At 34.4% G+C, this 15,969-nt stretch overlaps 1 protein-coding gene across 5 annotated transcripts in view; it reads left to right on the forward strand.

Annotated features, from left to right (window-relative positions):
• The first annotated feature begins 316 nt into the window (after positions 1-316).
• Positions 317-15,969, forward strand: part of LOC108766314 (homeobox protein abdominal-A homolog) — a 139,672-nt gene continuing 124,019 nt past the window's right edge. For all 5 annotated transcript variants that reach the window (XR_001940365.1, XR_001940366.1, XR_001940364.1 and 2 more), the window contains exons 1-2: positions 317-1,256; positions 5,052-5,084. Coding sequence is in view for 2 of the 5 variants with exons in the window: in XM_018515509.1 (XP_018371011.1) it covers positions 506-1,256; positions 5,052-5,084 (784 nt within the window). In the remaining 3 variants the exon portion in view is untranslated. The remainder of the gene's footprint in view (positions 1,257-5,051; positions 5,085-15,969) is intronic.

Raw genomic sequence — 15,969 nt, forward strand, 5'->3', positions numbered from 1 at the left:
AATCCCCGTGATCCCGTGATCCCGCGAGAGGAGGGACATGTCATTTGCCATCGCGGATGGTCGGTGATTCGTGGTCAGTCGTTCCCGGTGACCGCATCCCGCCGCGTTCGGATATATTGTTGTTGTGATAATGTGCTGAGTTGCGTAAGTGGCAGTAAAGTGGACCAATTGCTAATGGCTGATAAGGAAAGCGATAGTGGATCCGGAAAACGATAAAGCGCGAACGAAGAAGGATTTCCAGCGGCGCGACGCGACGAGCGAAAAGTGCGCGGCGTTCTCCAGTTAATTAATTAATCTGCGAGAGAGAGAGAGAGATCCTCTCGTGCCCTCTCTCCGGGTGTTCTCTCGTGATCCGTGCGAAAAACGGATTACGCGCGGCATTCGGCAATGAGGCAACAACTACCGGTGGACGTATCGCCGCGGTGTCGGTGTTGAGACACTCGTCCCGGTCGTCCAGCCCGGGCGTGTCTTCGGCATCAAGTCCACATCGGCACCGACAGGCGATATGAGTACGAAATTCATAATTGATAGTATGCTACCGGCTAAGTACCAACAATTCCACCCTCAACAGTTGTTCTCAAGCGCAGCTCCAGGTACGATTCAGTGCACGACGAGTCCGGCCACCGCGAGCCTAGAATCGAGTTTATCCGCGGCTGCAGTCGCGGCCGCGGCAGTCAATTACGCACATCAGCACAATTCACCGAGCCCGACGGGTTCGAGTCCTCAGCACTCGGGAAGCTCTGCTTCGACATCACCGGCGGCGCGTACCACATCCAGTATGTATCCATACGTGTCCGCCGCAGCGGCGCATCATCATCATCAGCAGCAGCAAGCGGTCGCGGCCGCCGCATTCGGTGCGACGTCGAGTATGGTCCCCGGTTTCGGCTCCACCGCGGCGTCCAGCGCTGCTCTCGCCGCCGCCGCTGCCGTCGACGCCGCGACCGCCGGCGACAAATCCTGCCGTTACACAGCTAGTCTGACCGGCAATGTAGCACCTGCATCCGCCGACCCTATGGTTAACTATACTCTAGGCCACCATCATCAGAACGGCGCTACGCCCGGTAGCCTCGTCTCATCCGCGTCCGCATCCTCCGCCGTCTCCGCCGCCTCCGCCTCCATGGCTGCGGCGGCACAGTTCTACCATCAGGCGGCCGCCGCATCGGCTGTTGTCGATCCTTTGACATCCTGCCAACAACCTACCACGGGTCAACCTGGGATCTCGGATATACCCCGGTATCCATGGATGTCTATTACCGGTGAGTCTTCATGGCTGTCCAATTTCCCTTTTTTTATCTTCTTTTACCTTTTTCTTGCTTTTGTTCCTCACTATACTGTTCCTCACTACCGACGGTCCGCGTAAACGATGTAACGCATCGTCACGAGAATCGTGCTTTTATTGTCACGTTTTCTTTCTTACGGATTATAAAATAGTTTTTATAAAAGTAGATTTATATGAAAAGCCATGCTTTATAATATATGTTTAGATACTTTTTTATAAATCTAATTAGATTGGTTCTTTGCGCCCGAATATCTCTTTACAGTCATGTTATTAAACAGAGAATTGCCGTAACCGCATAAATCTAAATGTTGTTATTATATTTAATTTATATTTTATTAACAAATGTTTATTTTAATTAATTATTTAAATGTGAAAGTAAACGCACGTCTATTTCTGCATTTTTATAATGTATGCATACATTGAATGTGGTCGTATATTTTTTATATTGCATGGTTAAGAGAAAAAGTATATGAAGAATGATCGCATGAAACTTTCAGCATGATATCGGTAAGAAATATTAGATTTATTTATCGTAATTTTAATTGAATAATATAAAAAATTAATGAAGAAAAATATAAATAGGGGATCAATCAAAAATATTATATAAATTATTAAATTATTTTCGTATTTATTAAATATATAATAATATTAATATATAAATTATCCTATTTTAACTTATGAAATTGCAGAACATGAAAAAGATAGGATACATAATTATCGTTTAATTACTTTTATTTCTACTTTAAACCTATTTGGTAGAGATTGAATTTTTAACGCGTTTTTCTTATTTCTCAAATTACACAAATTGTATAAAATATAAATATTTTATACTAAATAATACAAATATTTTATATTAGACATGATTTACTTTGATGATGAATCGAGGACATAGAAGCAATTTATTTTTGAATTCGAATGTAAAGTGTACAAGCCTTATCATAATTATGTTGAGAAGTCTAGATAACTGTTTGGTTATATAAACATTGTAGGCATACATATATAAATATGGTATGTTTTTCTGAAAAAGCTATATATTGCGTACTATTTTTTTTACTTTAAACATGTTTTTAATGAAGATTAATGACATTAGAGAATTTTATTCTATTCTATATCAGCTGTTTTATAATTTTACACGTATTAGAAACGCACACACACATATGTAGAATTTTTCTGAAATTGCGGCTTTTCAAGAGCACATTCTATACTAGTAAAAATGCAAAAGGATGTTTATGAATATATAGCTTTCCTTAATATTAATATAGAAAATATTAATATGAAAGAGTAAAGGAATCTTCTCATTTCTAATATCCACTATTTTGAGATTACGTGAAACTAGTTTTGCTGCGTATTGTAATTGCAAATGTAGCAGCGCTGACGAAAATAATTTGCATTGTAATTTGAAATGTAACAAGCAATCTTCAAAGAAAACACGAACGTAACATCAACGTAAAGAATGCACTATACATTGTTGGATTAGAGTCCCTGTTAGAAGCGCTGTTGTTACCACACGAAACTCGAAGTTATTCCAATGTCGTGCATAATACATCGTACGTGTGCCTTGCCGAAGAGAGTCTTTGTCTGCTGAGAGGTGTTAGCTAGGACAAAGCACCGACGGTATTTATCGTGTATATTTGCAGCCGCAACAACGCAACGCACGGCTATACGGGCCCGATCTGTTGTCGTGTTCTTGACGCTGATTGGCTGACGCGAAAACTGCACATTTTTGCAGTAACATAAAACGGCACGTTTAGTTGATTTTTTCGCGTTTGGTATTATTGTGACATTGTACCACCGGTGCGCAAAATAACTCCAAGAGATATGAAAAGGGGGCCTCGTTTACTTCGTTGGAAGTGCGGTAGAAACCGGCTAACGCTTGTCGATTCGCGGTTTCCTTTATGCACGAATGTTAGATTTATCTTACTAGGTACTTTGTTGAGACTTTAGGCGTGAACTTCAATTGCAACAATCGCCATATTTGTCACATCCAGATACGCAACGCCGACTTGAAATTCACTCGATAAACGAATTTAACGCGTACTACTTTTTAAGCCAGCTCTAAGTTATTTACCACGTATTTACAATAAAATTTCTCTAAGGTCGGTTGCATCTCTCTCTCTCTCTCTCTCTCTCTCTCTCTCTCTCTCGCGCGCGCGCGCGCGATTTATACCAATGTACATATTTGCGTTAGCATATAGTAATATAATACAAGGCATACACCCGCACGGGGCGAAGGATCGTGGAATATATTGCGATTAAGTTGTAATCTTTGAATATGCAAATTATTTTCCGAAGCCCGTTTCCCTATCAACACGTTATAATAATACTTGACGTTAACGCGTTAACTTTCCATTTTGCCAACTCGTGAGGTCCTGTATTATGCCCGCCGCGAATCATGATCATGCTCGTGTAATTTCTAATGCGCATGACGATAGCGCTGATTAGTGACATGATTCAATTTCATATACTTTACTGCTTACTTATTATTATTGTCACGCATCTCGGTGAAAAATAAATGACGATCGAATTGGCTAATTGGTCATCGATCTTTAATACCATCTCCTGTGTTTACGTAGACATTATCTAGGAAATTAAATCGCTTTCATAAATTATACAGCGACTATCTGTATAATTGATTTTCTCGTGACTTCCAAGATAATCTAATTTCACGTCTTGGTTATTTTAAGTTTTTTCTAATATTTATAGCATTACCTTTTACTTTGATAATGTTTTTGCACATTTTCTAAATGAAACCAATGTGATATTATTTTTCTTCTGTCGTGACAAATATAGTTTCCAATTTTATCCTTATTCTCTTTTACACTTGATATATTTCTAATCTCTCTGAAGGGTTTACAGTTTTTTGAATACTCTGTTGTATGTCTACTATTCATGCGTCAATAAGTTCCTTATCTATTTTATGAGTATGTAAGAATAGCTTTATGCTTTTGTGAAGAGAGGTGAATGATTCAGCCGACATATAGCGTGACAATTTCAATTCGTGAGGCTTGAATCAAAATCACATTAACAATTCGTAAGTCTATAATGTTTTTCCTATTCAATAATCAATATTATTTTGAATAACGAAACTTATTAAATGTTAATTTAATTGGGTATAACGGGACGTATGCGTATTACATTTTTATATTAAATCTTATATTGTAAAATAATATACTAACTTATTATTAACATATATAGTTTTTCCAGATTATTATACATATTTGTTCATAGTCCATGTCAATCGTGCAAATTTAGCTGATTTGAATATACGTCACAACACTTATCTTGACAGAGATTTTGTTTAACATTTTGATTTTTAATTTAGAAAGTCAACAGGAACTCAGAAGATTCTTGTAAATTATTAATACCGAGTTAATTTATCTATTAGTTAATCTTTGACATATCCGACCGCCCGACATCGTCTGTTTAATATTTTTCTTTAACCAAGATTGTAAGAGTTGCATACTGTTTCATTTTGTTTCTTTATTATTTTGATGTTTTTAATGCATTATATATGCAATTTTTAATATTAATATGCATTTGAATTGTATCTCGCGAATTTATTATAATACGCTTAAAGAATCGTGCTCTGTGTCATGTTATATAAGCTTATCTCAATTGCATGCGTAGTTTTACAGCTTCAAACTGCGCATGAATCTGATTTCTATTATTTCACTTGATATTACACAAAGAAGGCAAAGATATGTGTGTAATTGTCAAAGCACGCGTTCGACAGTTTTGTACGGATATTCTAATAAACTTTTTTATTTTTCAGATTGGATGAGTCCATTTGACAGAGTGGTTTGCGGTGAGTACGAATTACTGCTGTTAATTGGAATGCTTTTATACTATTATTATCATTTGCATTGCATATAAATATATATTTTTATATACATATATATATTATTTGCATTTATACGTATACATTATTACGTATATTGCTTATATAATATATTCCATATTTCTGTGAATACTTCAAAACATTTTCCTTTAAAGTTAATTTAATTTTAAATATGATAAACAATGTTATATTAACAAACTGTACATTAAGCGATCATGTTTATATCAATTATGAAAAATAACTCTTTGAAAGAGTGAAGAAAAAAGTGATCTATTTTACATTACACAAAATATTAAATAGATGATAATCGCGAAAGATAAATTAATGTGAGATCTACATATCTCGAAACCTGAAAAAAGCTAGAATGCGAGGAAATGACTTTTCTCAAATATAAAGTTACACTCCACATATGTTAGTCACATTTCTCTCTTCAGTTCAATATATATAGAAGAGGTACTTATAGTTGTACGGAACATTATAGCTGTTTTCTTTTCCCTGAAAGCCATGACTTGTCCTTTCCTCACGTTTCAACATTGACATTATTCAGATTCATCACGTATTGTATTTTCAAAATGAAAAATGCAAATAGTGTTTCCTTCCGTTTCGATTGTGTAATTATGATGCTGTCGTTCAGTCGTAGGTTGAATGAATGGTTAATCATCAGTCTACGATAAAAAATGATGTAATCTCAAACGTGTCGAGGTGTCAAGGTCATCACTCGGATCATTTACGTGAATCGCGGTGCTACCGGGTGGCACACGCTAAGTTCTTACCCTATTCATTTATGTTAGTTGCGCATGCAAGAAGGACATGTATATGGGCAACTACACCTGTCGTCACCATGATAATGTTAGCCGCGAATAATCTCCATGACTATCTTTTATACAGCCACTTACGAGCCCACAATAGCGCAGTAAATACCGATTAGATAAAATTAAAACTTCAACCGACGGCTTTTATCGCGATGGTTTGTTTACATCAGGCGGATCATAATTTCAAATAGGCATTGGCGATCACTGTACGAAGTCTCCAACTGTGCAGAGGGAATGCTTACTCCGGTAGGAAATTACATTCCGATATATTCAAACAGAATATATCTATTTCTATATACTTGTAATCGGCCGATAAATCATATATCAGAATATTTGTTCGCAGTTATACGTTTATATATTTAGTTATTTCTTACTAATCACTTGCTTTAGTAATCTACATGTATTTCAAGTTATACCATTATAATCAATTGAAACTGTAATATTTTATTAAAATCAATTAACGAATTTATTATACTGTGTATATTTTAAATTAATATTTATTACCGAATAAAATATAATGCGGAATAAAGATAATTTTGAAGCGATTAAATAATAATATATGCAAAATAATAGAGAACACTAAATTAAAATGGAATATTTTAAAAATTAAAACCGTAGCAGGTATTGTAAATTAATTAAGCTATTTCAACTAATACAAAGACGTGAATAACATGAACACATAACATTTTTTTTAAAGGAAAGTAATTTACTTAGATACAGACATATATTTAGATTCTACAATCCCCTTAAAAGATATATTAAATTAGTTTTATAATTTTAATTAACTTTAGTTTTTTTTATTATTATCGTATTGCATAGATATTTCGTTTCCTACACGAGAAGAAACAATTTACGAAATGGTATATGAATGCAACACTTTATAACACTGTTATATTTATCGCATTTATTTTAAATTCAATTCATGTGCTCGTAAAATCTCTATTTTTACTCACAACCTTATTCTTCGTTGTTTTCATTGATTCAGTATATGGTTAATACATGAATGTGCTATGCTCTGAGATTTAGAATCAGTTTTTTTGAACTTGTCCTTTGGGGTTGTCCGTGCATCTCATTAAAATTTGTAACGTTCGAAGATATATATAAAGTATCCTGTTGTGATAAAAGAAAAGAATGAGAGACAGAGCCAAACAAATTTGTCTTATTTATTATTCAGTATTTCTCGAAAAGCAAAAGCACATAAAAACTTTATGTATCTTTTTTGTTTTTTGAAGAAATCATTTCCTCGCCAATTGTTTTATAATTATTGAATATTATGTGATAGATTTAATTGTAATTCGCGTTTCTTTCATACGATACGCATAAATTACGAATGCAATACCGTAATACTTATATTTTCAAATAATATACTAACTGAAAAACTACTAACATCAGATATGATTGCAACTTTTTTTTTATTCGTATTAATAACGTGTCGCGGATACAATTAAATGACTTTTTCATTTGTAACATGATGCAAGATCTTTTCGAGAACCACGATTAGTTTGCGTGAGAACGAAATTCCAGGAACACGAAAATTTTTGGTAATGTTGTTCACGTTCAGCTGAAATTACAATTACACCGGCTAACGTGACGCTGAATGTGGTAACCAAGCGGAATTGTTAGCGCGGACGACCTACGAATTTCTAATCTGTCTCCAGTATAGGCGAACATATTCTGACATTGGGGGTTCAGAGGCCTGCAAATGTCTAGCTGGATTACGGTGTGTACATGGGGACTAGCTGGAGATAATGTATAATTTATAATCAGGCCGATCCGCCGACAACGGCGCACCACTCTACGGGTAGAGTCCACTGCCCCAAAAGCCGCCAACCCCTCATTAGCATTCGATGATGGCTGCCGCGTCCTGCAGCGTCGGTATTATCCCATTTCATCGCCCCCGCCTCCCCTACCTGGACCTCTCTTCGTATTCTCCCGCCTCCGATCTCGTCGGTTCTTCCCGTCTCTCACACGTAAACGTTTCCTCCCTCGCCTGAGTCGCATCAGCATCCAGCAGGTATCCAGCATTGACTGGAAAAAGAATAGTCTCGATCGAACACTTTATCCAGCAAATTTCATTCGCAATTCTGCTTTATACTACGATCCCGTGCACACTCTTTTCACTTTTCTATTTTACTCGTCATCACTTCTCGATACGCCATTAATATCTATACGTTTTTTGCCAAACACTAAACTCTGCGCGGAACGTTGCTGCGGGAAGGTCCAGTTCTGTAAGAGAACATTAGTATTTTGAGGCGTGCAAAATTGGAGGTTGAGTACAAAACTAGTCGTAAAAACTAGACATTAGGGGGACGCAGTCGATCGAAAAATTGAAGAGCGCGGGGAGAGACAACACGATTGAAATTTTTATATTCGTCGGTACGGCGTGACCGCTTTTGACATTTACCGAGGGAAGCCAGGTTTTCAGAGACAGGTCAGGATCGTGTTGTCACAGAGATTATTGAAACTGCAGTTTTATGGGCCTTAAAAGCAGTTTAATTGCCGTTATATAAGTGTTTATACGCTGCCAGGTTTGGCCTCCGCCTGCGCCACCCCAAACGTTTATTTTATGGTCACACGGCGGCGTACCCCGTTATGTCGCGTGCCGAAGCCATCACACCAGTCAAATCTTCAGGCAGGTCAGTCGATTCCAAATATCGGTGCGCATTTACCCGACCTAAAGCGATATCTTACAATGTAAGGTATTTGGAATCGGCTCATCGAGGATTAGACTGACACTTAACTTTAGAAAGGGAAGAAATTTCATTCAACACTTTCGTTTACACTTTTACATTTTCTTTTGAAGGGACAACTTTAATATTACTTAATATTAGCGGATTAATATAACATTATAATAAAAGATACACATTATTATGCATGACATAAAAATATTGCAAAGGATATATTATATATCTTTTGGAAATATTTCTTAAAAACATCTTAATGTGAAAGAACTAAAACAGAATACTAAAATATCACATTAAAACATTTTTTTATTTTTTATTATTATACATTTATATTTAAATATGTATGTATTTTTTTTAATTATTCGCAATTTTTAAAAGAATTTAAATTTTAAATACTTACTTTTGCTATCTGTGTGTGTGTGTGTGTGCGCTATGATACTTGGATACAGAATTCAATATATTCTTTTTTATTGTCGTTTCGAATCGAAACATTATGTGACATTTCCTTTTCTATTTCCCTTTTGTAACTTTAACTCTTTCCAGAAATCCACTTTTTTCACGCTCGAAGTTTTTCACTAAACCCTTTGTCACGAGTATTGCGCATTTTTTTTCATTATTGTAAAGGCAGTAAGTTTTCCCTGATCCACAGAAAGAGAAAAGCGAAGCTGACACAAGAATCAAAGATTTGTTTTCGACGTGTGTAAATCACGATGTTGTTTCGTGCTGAGTCAAGTGAAAGTAAACGCTTTGACAATCGTATCTTATCCGAAAGTCAACTATCACGTTTATAATAAAGAATGTCACACGTATTTTCAGCCTTTTTCGTTTATGTATTTCGTTCTTGAATTTTTATACTGGAATTGATTTATATTGGCGCTATATATAAGTAATTAAACCGGATTTTAATTAAATAATCAACTTCAAGTTAATTATTCTGAATAGGCGCACATTGCCACATTTATAACTTCTTGTCTTTCTTATTTTAAGTAACAAACGTTTATATATGATTTTAAAACTGCGTAAATAGACGTTTAATAATAATATAAATATAAAATAAATGAGATCGTAATTCAATATAGAGAAAAAAACTTTAATAACTATTGTTCTAGATAATAATCGATATATAATTTATTTTATCTGTTACTATTCACATAAATTTGCAATCAAGGCTACCGATGTATGTACAGAGATATATCATCGCTTAGGTTTCTTGCTGCAATAGATAGTTTTTATTTATGTCACGTGAATTTTATTACACGGACGTGTTCGACATTTAAAATGTTTAAAGTCTCAAGATTAGATTTTGTCTTCTATGATTATATGTACAAACGATAAGAAATGCTTGCTACTCGAAGATAAATGTTTATCCTTCATGTGAAAGTTAAATTCCAATAAAATGTACATGCGGGTTATAAAGGATGTTATATTCGTATGTTCCTTTGTTTCCTCCGGCGACGCGCGGTCTTGTTCGCAGGGATATGATCTTATTTAACTTTATATGGTTTAATAATATCTTAAGTAAATGGATTATTTAAAATGTGATGTCTCATAGATGTGTATTATGGCGAATTCGATTGAAAGCACTAGTGCGCATTGATGCATATTAAAGCTGTTGTATATTGATTGAATTTGAATATAAAAATGGAATGCAAATATTTTAAATTATAAAATGCATATTTTACCTAATACAATAAAATGTATTGAGTATTTCAGGATTTAATTGATTTCTATGTTTATGTATAAACATATCTTTACATTATTTTGTGTACGACGCACTGAGAAAAATGGTCTGGTTGGATTAAACAGTAATTCTGGTAGAAAATGGACGAATCAGAATTTTCTGGTTATGCCTATTAGAATTCTAGTTGAGATAACTAGAATTCTGATTAATATAATTATTCTGGTAAAAATAAGAATTCTAGTAGATTTTACCAGAAATATAGTATCAATCAGAATTCCGGTTACCTCAACTAGAATTCTAATAAATTTAACCAGAAATTTCTGATTCGTCCATTTTCAACCGGAAAATTTTTTCAGTGCGGCTTTAATGTGCACCAATGCGCACTGAATGCGTTCAATTGAATTCGTTATTAGATATTAAATTGTCTAATTCACTTTTTATTTATTGATCCTTTGATAGATTTGGAGATTTAATCGTTCCCCTAGCAAAGACATAAAATAATCATCAATTTACGAATTAACGATTGCAAATAAAAACTTTTTTGTAAAAAATTAATTTTGAAAATATAAATACAATAGTAAAACTTTATTTTCTGTTTAATTTTAAATAGATTTATAATTTGAATATAAAATTTAAAGTGATATTGAAAATATAAAACTTGAAATAAACGATGAGCTCTTTTATGGTTAAGAAAAATATGATTTTAAGTTGAACAAAGAAAACATGTGTAAAATGATTAAATTTAGAATATCCCATATATCATGCCGTGGGCGTTCGCGATTACCATTTGTAACTTCAAAGGAAAAATCGAGATTTGTGCGACCATACTGTGTGGGGATATTGCTCGATGCGTCATGTTGCTGTGATGATAATCATTTGAAAGAGGAAAAATTTATGAGAAAAACTCTCTCTGTTTTTCGTAAGTTACGATGAGTATGTTCATCTGCATTAATCCGTACGCAAAATAGGAACTTTTGTGCCGTAGACTTTATAGCGCGAAAATATATGCGAATATAGAGGAGTGTGTCGAATATATTGCATTTTTAATATAAATTCGCGTATCATTTTTAAATTCGTATTCATAAATAATGTTCACTGGCTAGAAATTTTGTCAGTTTGCATTTGATCTATGATAAATACCTTTATACAATGACGTTATTTAATAAGCATTTTATACAATATAAAAATTTTTCTTGTATTTAGTATTTGTGATTAAAATAAAATGATTTTTAGTATTTGCAATTAAAATGAAATAGAGTATACATATATATATATATTTTTTTCTACATTTTATTGAAGTCTTAAAATGTTCATTTAGCAAAATGATATTTGCAATATGTTTTCATCTTGATGATAACTCAAATTTATTCAAGCGTTTTTTTATAGACTGATTTCCATACAACGAGACTATTAATAATTACAAATGTATTCGAATCGGTGAATACATTTTAGATTGTTAATGCCAAAGTTATATTTCTTTACAAAGGATTAATTTGTTCAATCATAAATCAAGTAATAATAAAACAGAACTACAGTTTTTTATAAATATATTTGTTTATATGATTATTGAAATTTTATATAAATATAGGTAAATAAAAAAATATATAAAAAGTATAAATCTGCAAAATTCATTTAAATGCAAAAGATTTTGATTTATTAATAAATAAGTTAAGACAATTTTTATTTTATGTTTTTTTTTGTGTTATTTAATTTACATGATTTGAAAAAAATAGTAAGTATAATTGAAAAGAATCGCAATTTTTTTGAATCGTCGATCAAAGAATGAACTATCGCTTTAATGGACTGTAATGGCGTCAAATGAAGTTCTAAATAATGATATCATTATCTGCTCGAATGTCGTTGTAATCTCATTAAATTATTTTAAACAAACAGTATCCAATGCACACTTGTCGCCGAAAGGTCGGCGATAAGTGTGCATTTACTCAACAGATAGTCGCGTGAATTTGACCTAAAATTTTCACGAAGTTTCATACACTACAGCATATTTATAACGTGTTGCGATATTATATATCCAACACAGAGATTAAAACGACGTTGTTTCAATGCTATTACTCTCATCGCTATCCCCGAAATATTCCATTATACGGGGAAGTAGGGAAGCGGAGGATAAAGGAGTCGACATGTCTTAAAGGTGTTTCATATTTTCGCGGGAAAGCCCATACGTGCTCGACGGGAGGAACGTCGTCTGCGTAGTTACGGGAATGTACGACGCTGACATACGGAACGATCTTGTCCGGACGAGGAAACGTGCTCGACGATCTCCGAGCACGGCGTAAGCCGTACAGCTACATACCGGCGAGCTCTTCGCCGAGAGAGCGTGCTCTTCAGCTTCTTCGTGTCGCGCTGTGAGGCAATGGAGAACGGCCCCCTGGCAGGCGCTATCATAACAAAATGCGGCCGTTTGCATAACATAACGACGAGCAATTCGGAAAGGTTTGACGGTGCGCGATATAGACCTTTAGCCACGGATATCCAAGGGAAGGACCGGCGAGCTCGTAGACATGGGGATGGGGAAAAAGAGGGACTAGTGATTGGAGACAAGGGCGAAACTTGGGGATTCGACGGTAGGGTGATGCGTTACAAAAGATTTTTGTGTAATCTATGCCACGAAGTCGCCAATGGCGAATGATATACGCCTTTCCTCTAATGTCGCGCGACGTTGTAATTGATAGAAATCGTTATCCGAAAATTTGCATTTTAACGTGCGATTAAGTGCACATGGTAAGTCGAACATTTGTTTGTTGACTGTACTATTTATACAACGTATAATGGGGTACTTTTGAGGGAGATTGTATATTTCATCCGATAGGATAGAATTACTGTTACGAGGCGCTAGAGTTCAATCGTTCGTAAGACGATCCGTTACCCTAAGCGATTTGTATATAATCTACGCTTTGAGCTATTTACACTCGTGAATGCGGGGACAGTCATCTTCTGATATATCATGATAAAATGTTTTTTATAATTGTCACAGTTATCCGTAATTTTGTGATACAATTCCTACAAGCAAATGAATATATCTCTTGTAATCATCAATCTCGACGTACTCAGACAGCACACAATATTTATGATAAATATTTATTAATATTCATTTTTTGAAATGTCATATAGATGTTTCATACATATTTTATATAAAGCTTTATTCGAAATATTATTAAAATATGGACTAAATATGTTATGCAATATTTATGATAAATATAAATAAATATTTCTAATAAGTATTTTTTACTTGGATTATAATGTCTCATTAAGTATTTTCATAGCATTTATTGTAACATTTATAATAAATATTTCCTAATATTTAAAATAAATCTTACATTTTGTAAATATTTTATGAATATTGTGTGCTATCTGGGTAAATCAATTACGTAAATGAATAAATAAATATATGCATTCGTTGCGCCTTATTTTCCTTCTAGGATGCAAGTCTTCATTTCCCACGCAATTAAGTTTTTATTGAAAATAGCGATTATGCTTTTGATAGAATGGCAATATCGCGTATATATTTTTTTTAATTCCGACGGTAGCAATTTCCAGAGACTCAGTATCATAGAACGATTCGGTTTAGATATCATACGGAGTACTTCAGCATGCTGTTTCACAGTGCACCTTTGATATAGCTTATCACATCTGTTATTTGCCGATAAAAACTAAAGGCTCCATTTCCAACTTCTTTCATGTCAATGCGTATCTATACCATTCCTTCTCATTCTTGCTTACCATCCCGCTTTGAGGATATACGTGCGTTACATGTATCTATTTATTATAATATTAATGTATGATGATACACACATACACACACCCACCTGTTTTTATTTCCGCATCTATATATTATACATTCATGAATGATATATACTGTGTACGTTTTCTTTTGAATCTGCATGCACGTGGTACGCCCATCTCGGGATGATTCCCAAATATTGCAACGGGCATTCTACCTCCTTTCTACGTTCCTGTACACATTCACACATTCGCGCACTGCTTTTCCACCGTGTATAGAAGTTACTTCCATACCTTGTGCCGAGTCGGTGGCTGGCAAAAGAGAAGAAGAGGAAAGAGGAGATAGGGAGAGAGAACCGGAGGGTACGCTAGGCTATAACAGGAGCTAGAATCGTTACCAGTGCTAGGAATCGAGTGCGCATGTGCGAGGAATCTCCTTTGTTCGTGTGATATGTCCAAGCTGTAGCGGAGGTCCTAAGAGGTAGCGACGAAACGCGTAGGAAAATGAGAGAGTGCGTGCATCGAACGGTAGAAGGAATGCTCGATGCTCTTGAACGAGTCTTACAGCTATTATTATACGTATATTTGTTTAACCATGGTTTCGTAGGCTATAGATTACTCGTAGACATATCTAAGCGTCCAATTGTGAATAAGCTAAACATACTTCTATCTTATAAAAATCCTTAGTAAAGAAATTTGAAGGGTATACCATTGGAGATTATTAATTGAGATCGTATGAGCCAGAAATCGAATTTATTAGTTGCGATGCGAAATTCTTGTTTTACAAAAACTATCATTAATTACACGTCTCGAGGCAAATCACAAAGATGTACCTGTTATCATCTGAATACATTTGATATGAATGTAAAGGCAAATACTTTCTATTGACATAAAATCAGAATACACATTATTTCTATATACGTACGTTATGTGCCTTGGATGCCTTCGGTTATACATGACGTTTGTCTTAGTCTCAATGGAAGTATTATAAGCTATCAGACTCAATAAAGTCAAGGATTTCTGTTGCTGGTAGTTAAATTTATCCTAATAAAAGAGAAGGTCAGCGAGAAGTATTTGTTGATTGAGTTGTCATCGGTTAAAGCCATCAGCAACAAGTCTGGCGTGATGTGTTAATAGATCTATCAAATTTGAATATGTGTGACAAGTAAGATTACAATGTGTAACGTCTTTCATTAACCTTCAGGTTCTATGTTAAAAAACGCAATTTGACAGCGATTTAATATGCGCTACTAATCTATATTACTATAAAGATTCCCTTAAAATTACTAAAAGAAAAAGGAAAAAAAATGTATGGCTGTGAAAGAGCAAATTCATCGCGATTTTTTAAAGTTAATCATCTCAGAGCTATAAAGTACAAAATAACTGGAAAATTTGGATGGTTCCTCGAATTTTACTTAGTATCCAGGTCGCATGACGTCAGTAGGGATGGTTGAAAAAGGGTGAAAGAGGGTGCGTAACACCGGCTAATGTCGTAAAGCCACAACGTGTTCTGATTAAACATTATGTGGATCTTAACGTTTCTCACTACGACAACACGCATATAAAGCTATATCGTCCCTAGTGAGCAATATCTTTGCCCACAATTTAAGATATAAACTTTTCAATTTATTGATATTTGCTTCGATAATAACTAATACAAATTTTATTGACAGTAACATATATCTTGTTTAATGTTAACTTATATCAATGAAAAATTAACAGAATATAACATTCGTAAATTATTTTTCTCTTGGTTTTAATTTTTAGTTACTTTTAATGTACTTTGATGAAATAATATTAAATACAATTGTACATTTACTGTACATACTTTAAACCTATTTCATTTTTTTCATCGAGTTGCGTACATTCAATTAAGTATATGTGTCTACTTTTCGTTTCGACTTTACTAATGAGTAATAACCCTCGACATCGCG

Source organism: Trachymyrmex cornetzi, unplaced genomic scaffold, assembly GCF_001594075.2.
Source record: "Trachymyrmex cornetzi isolate Tcor2-1 unplaced genomic scaffold, Tcor1.1 scaffold579, whole genome shotgun sequence".
Taxonomy (NCBI): Eukaryota; Metazoa; Arthropoda; class Insecta; order Hymenoptera; family Formicidae; genus Trachymyrmex; species Trachymyrmex cornetzi.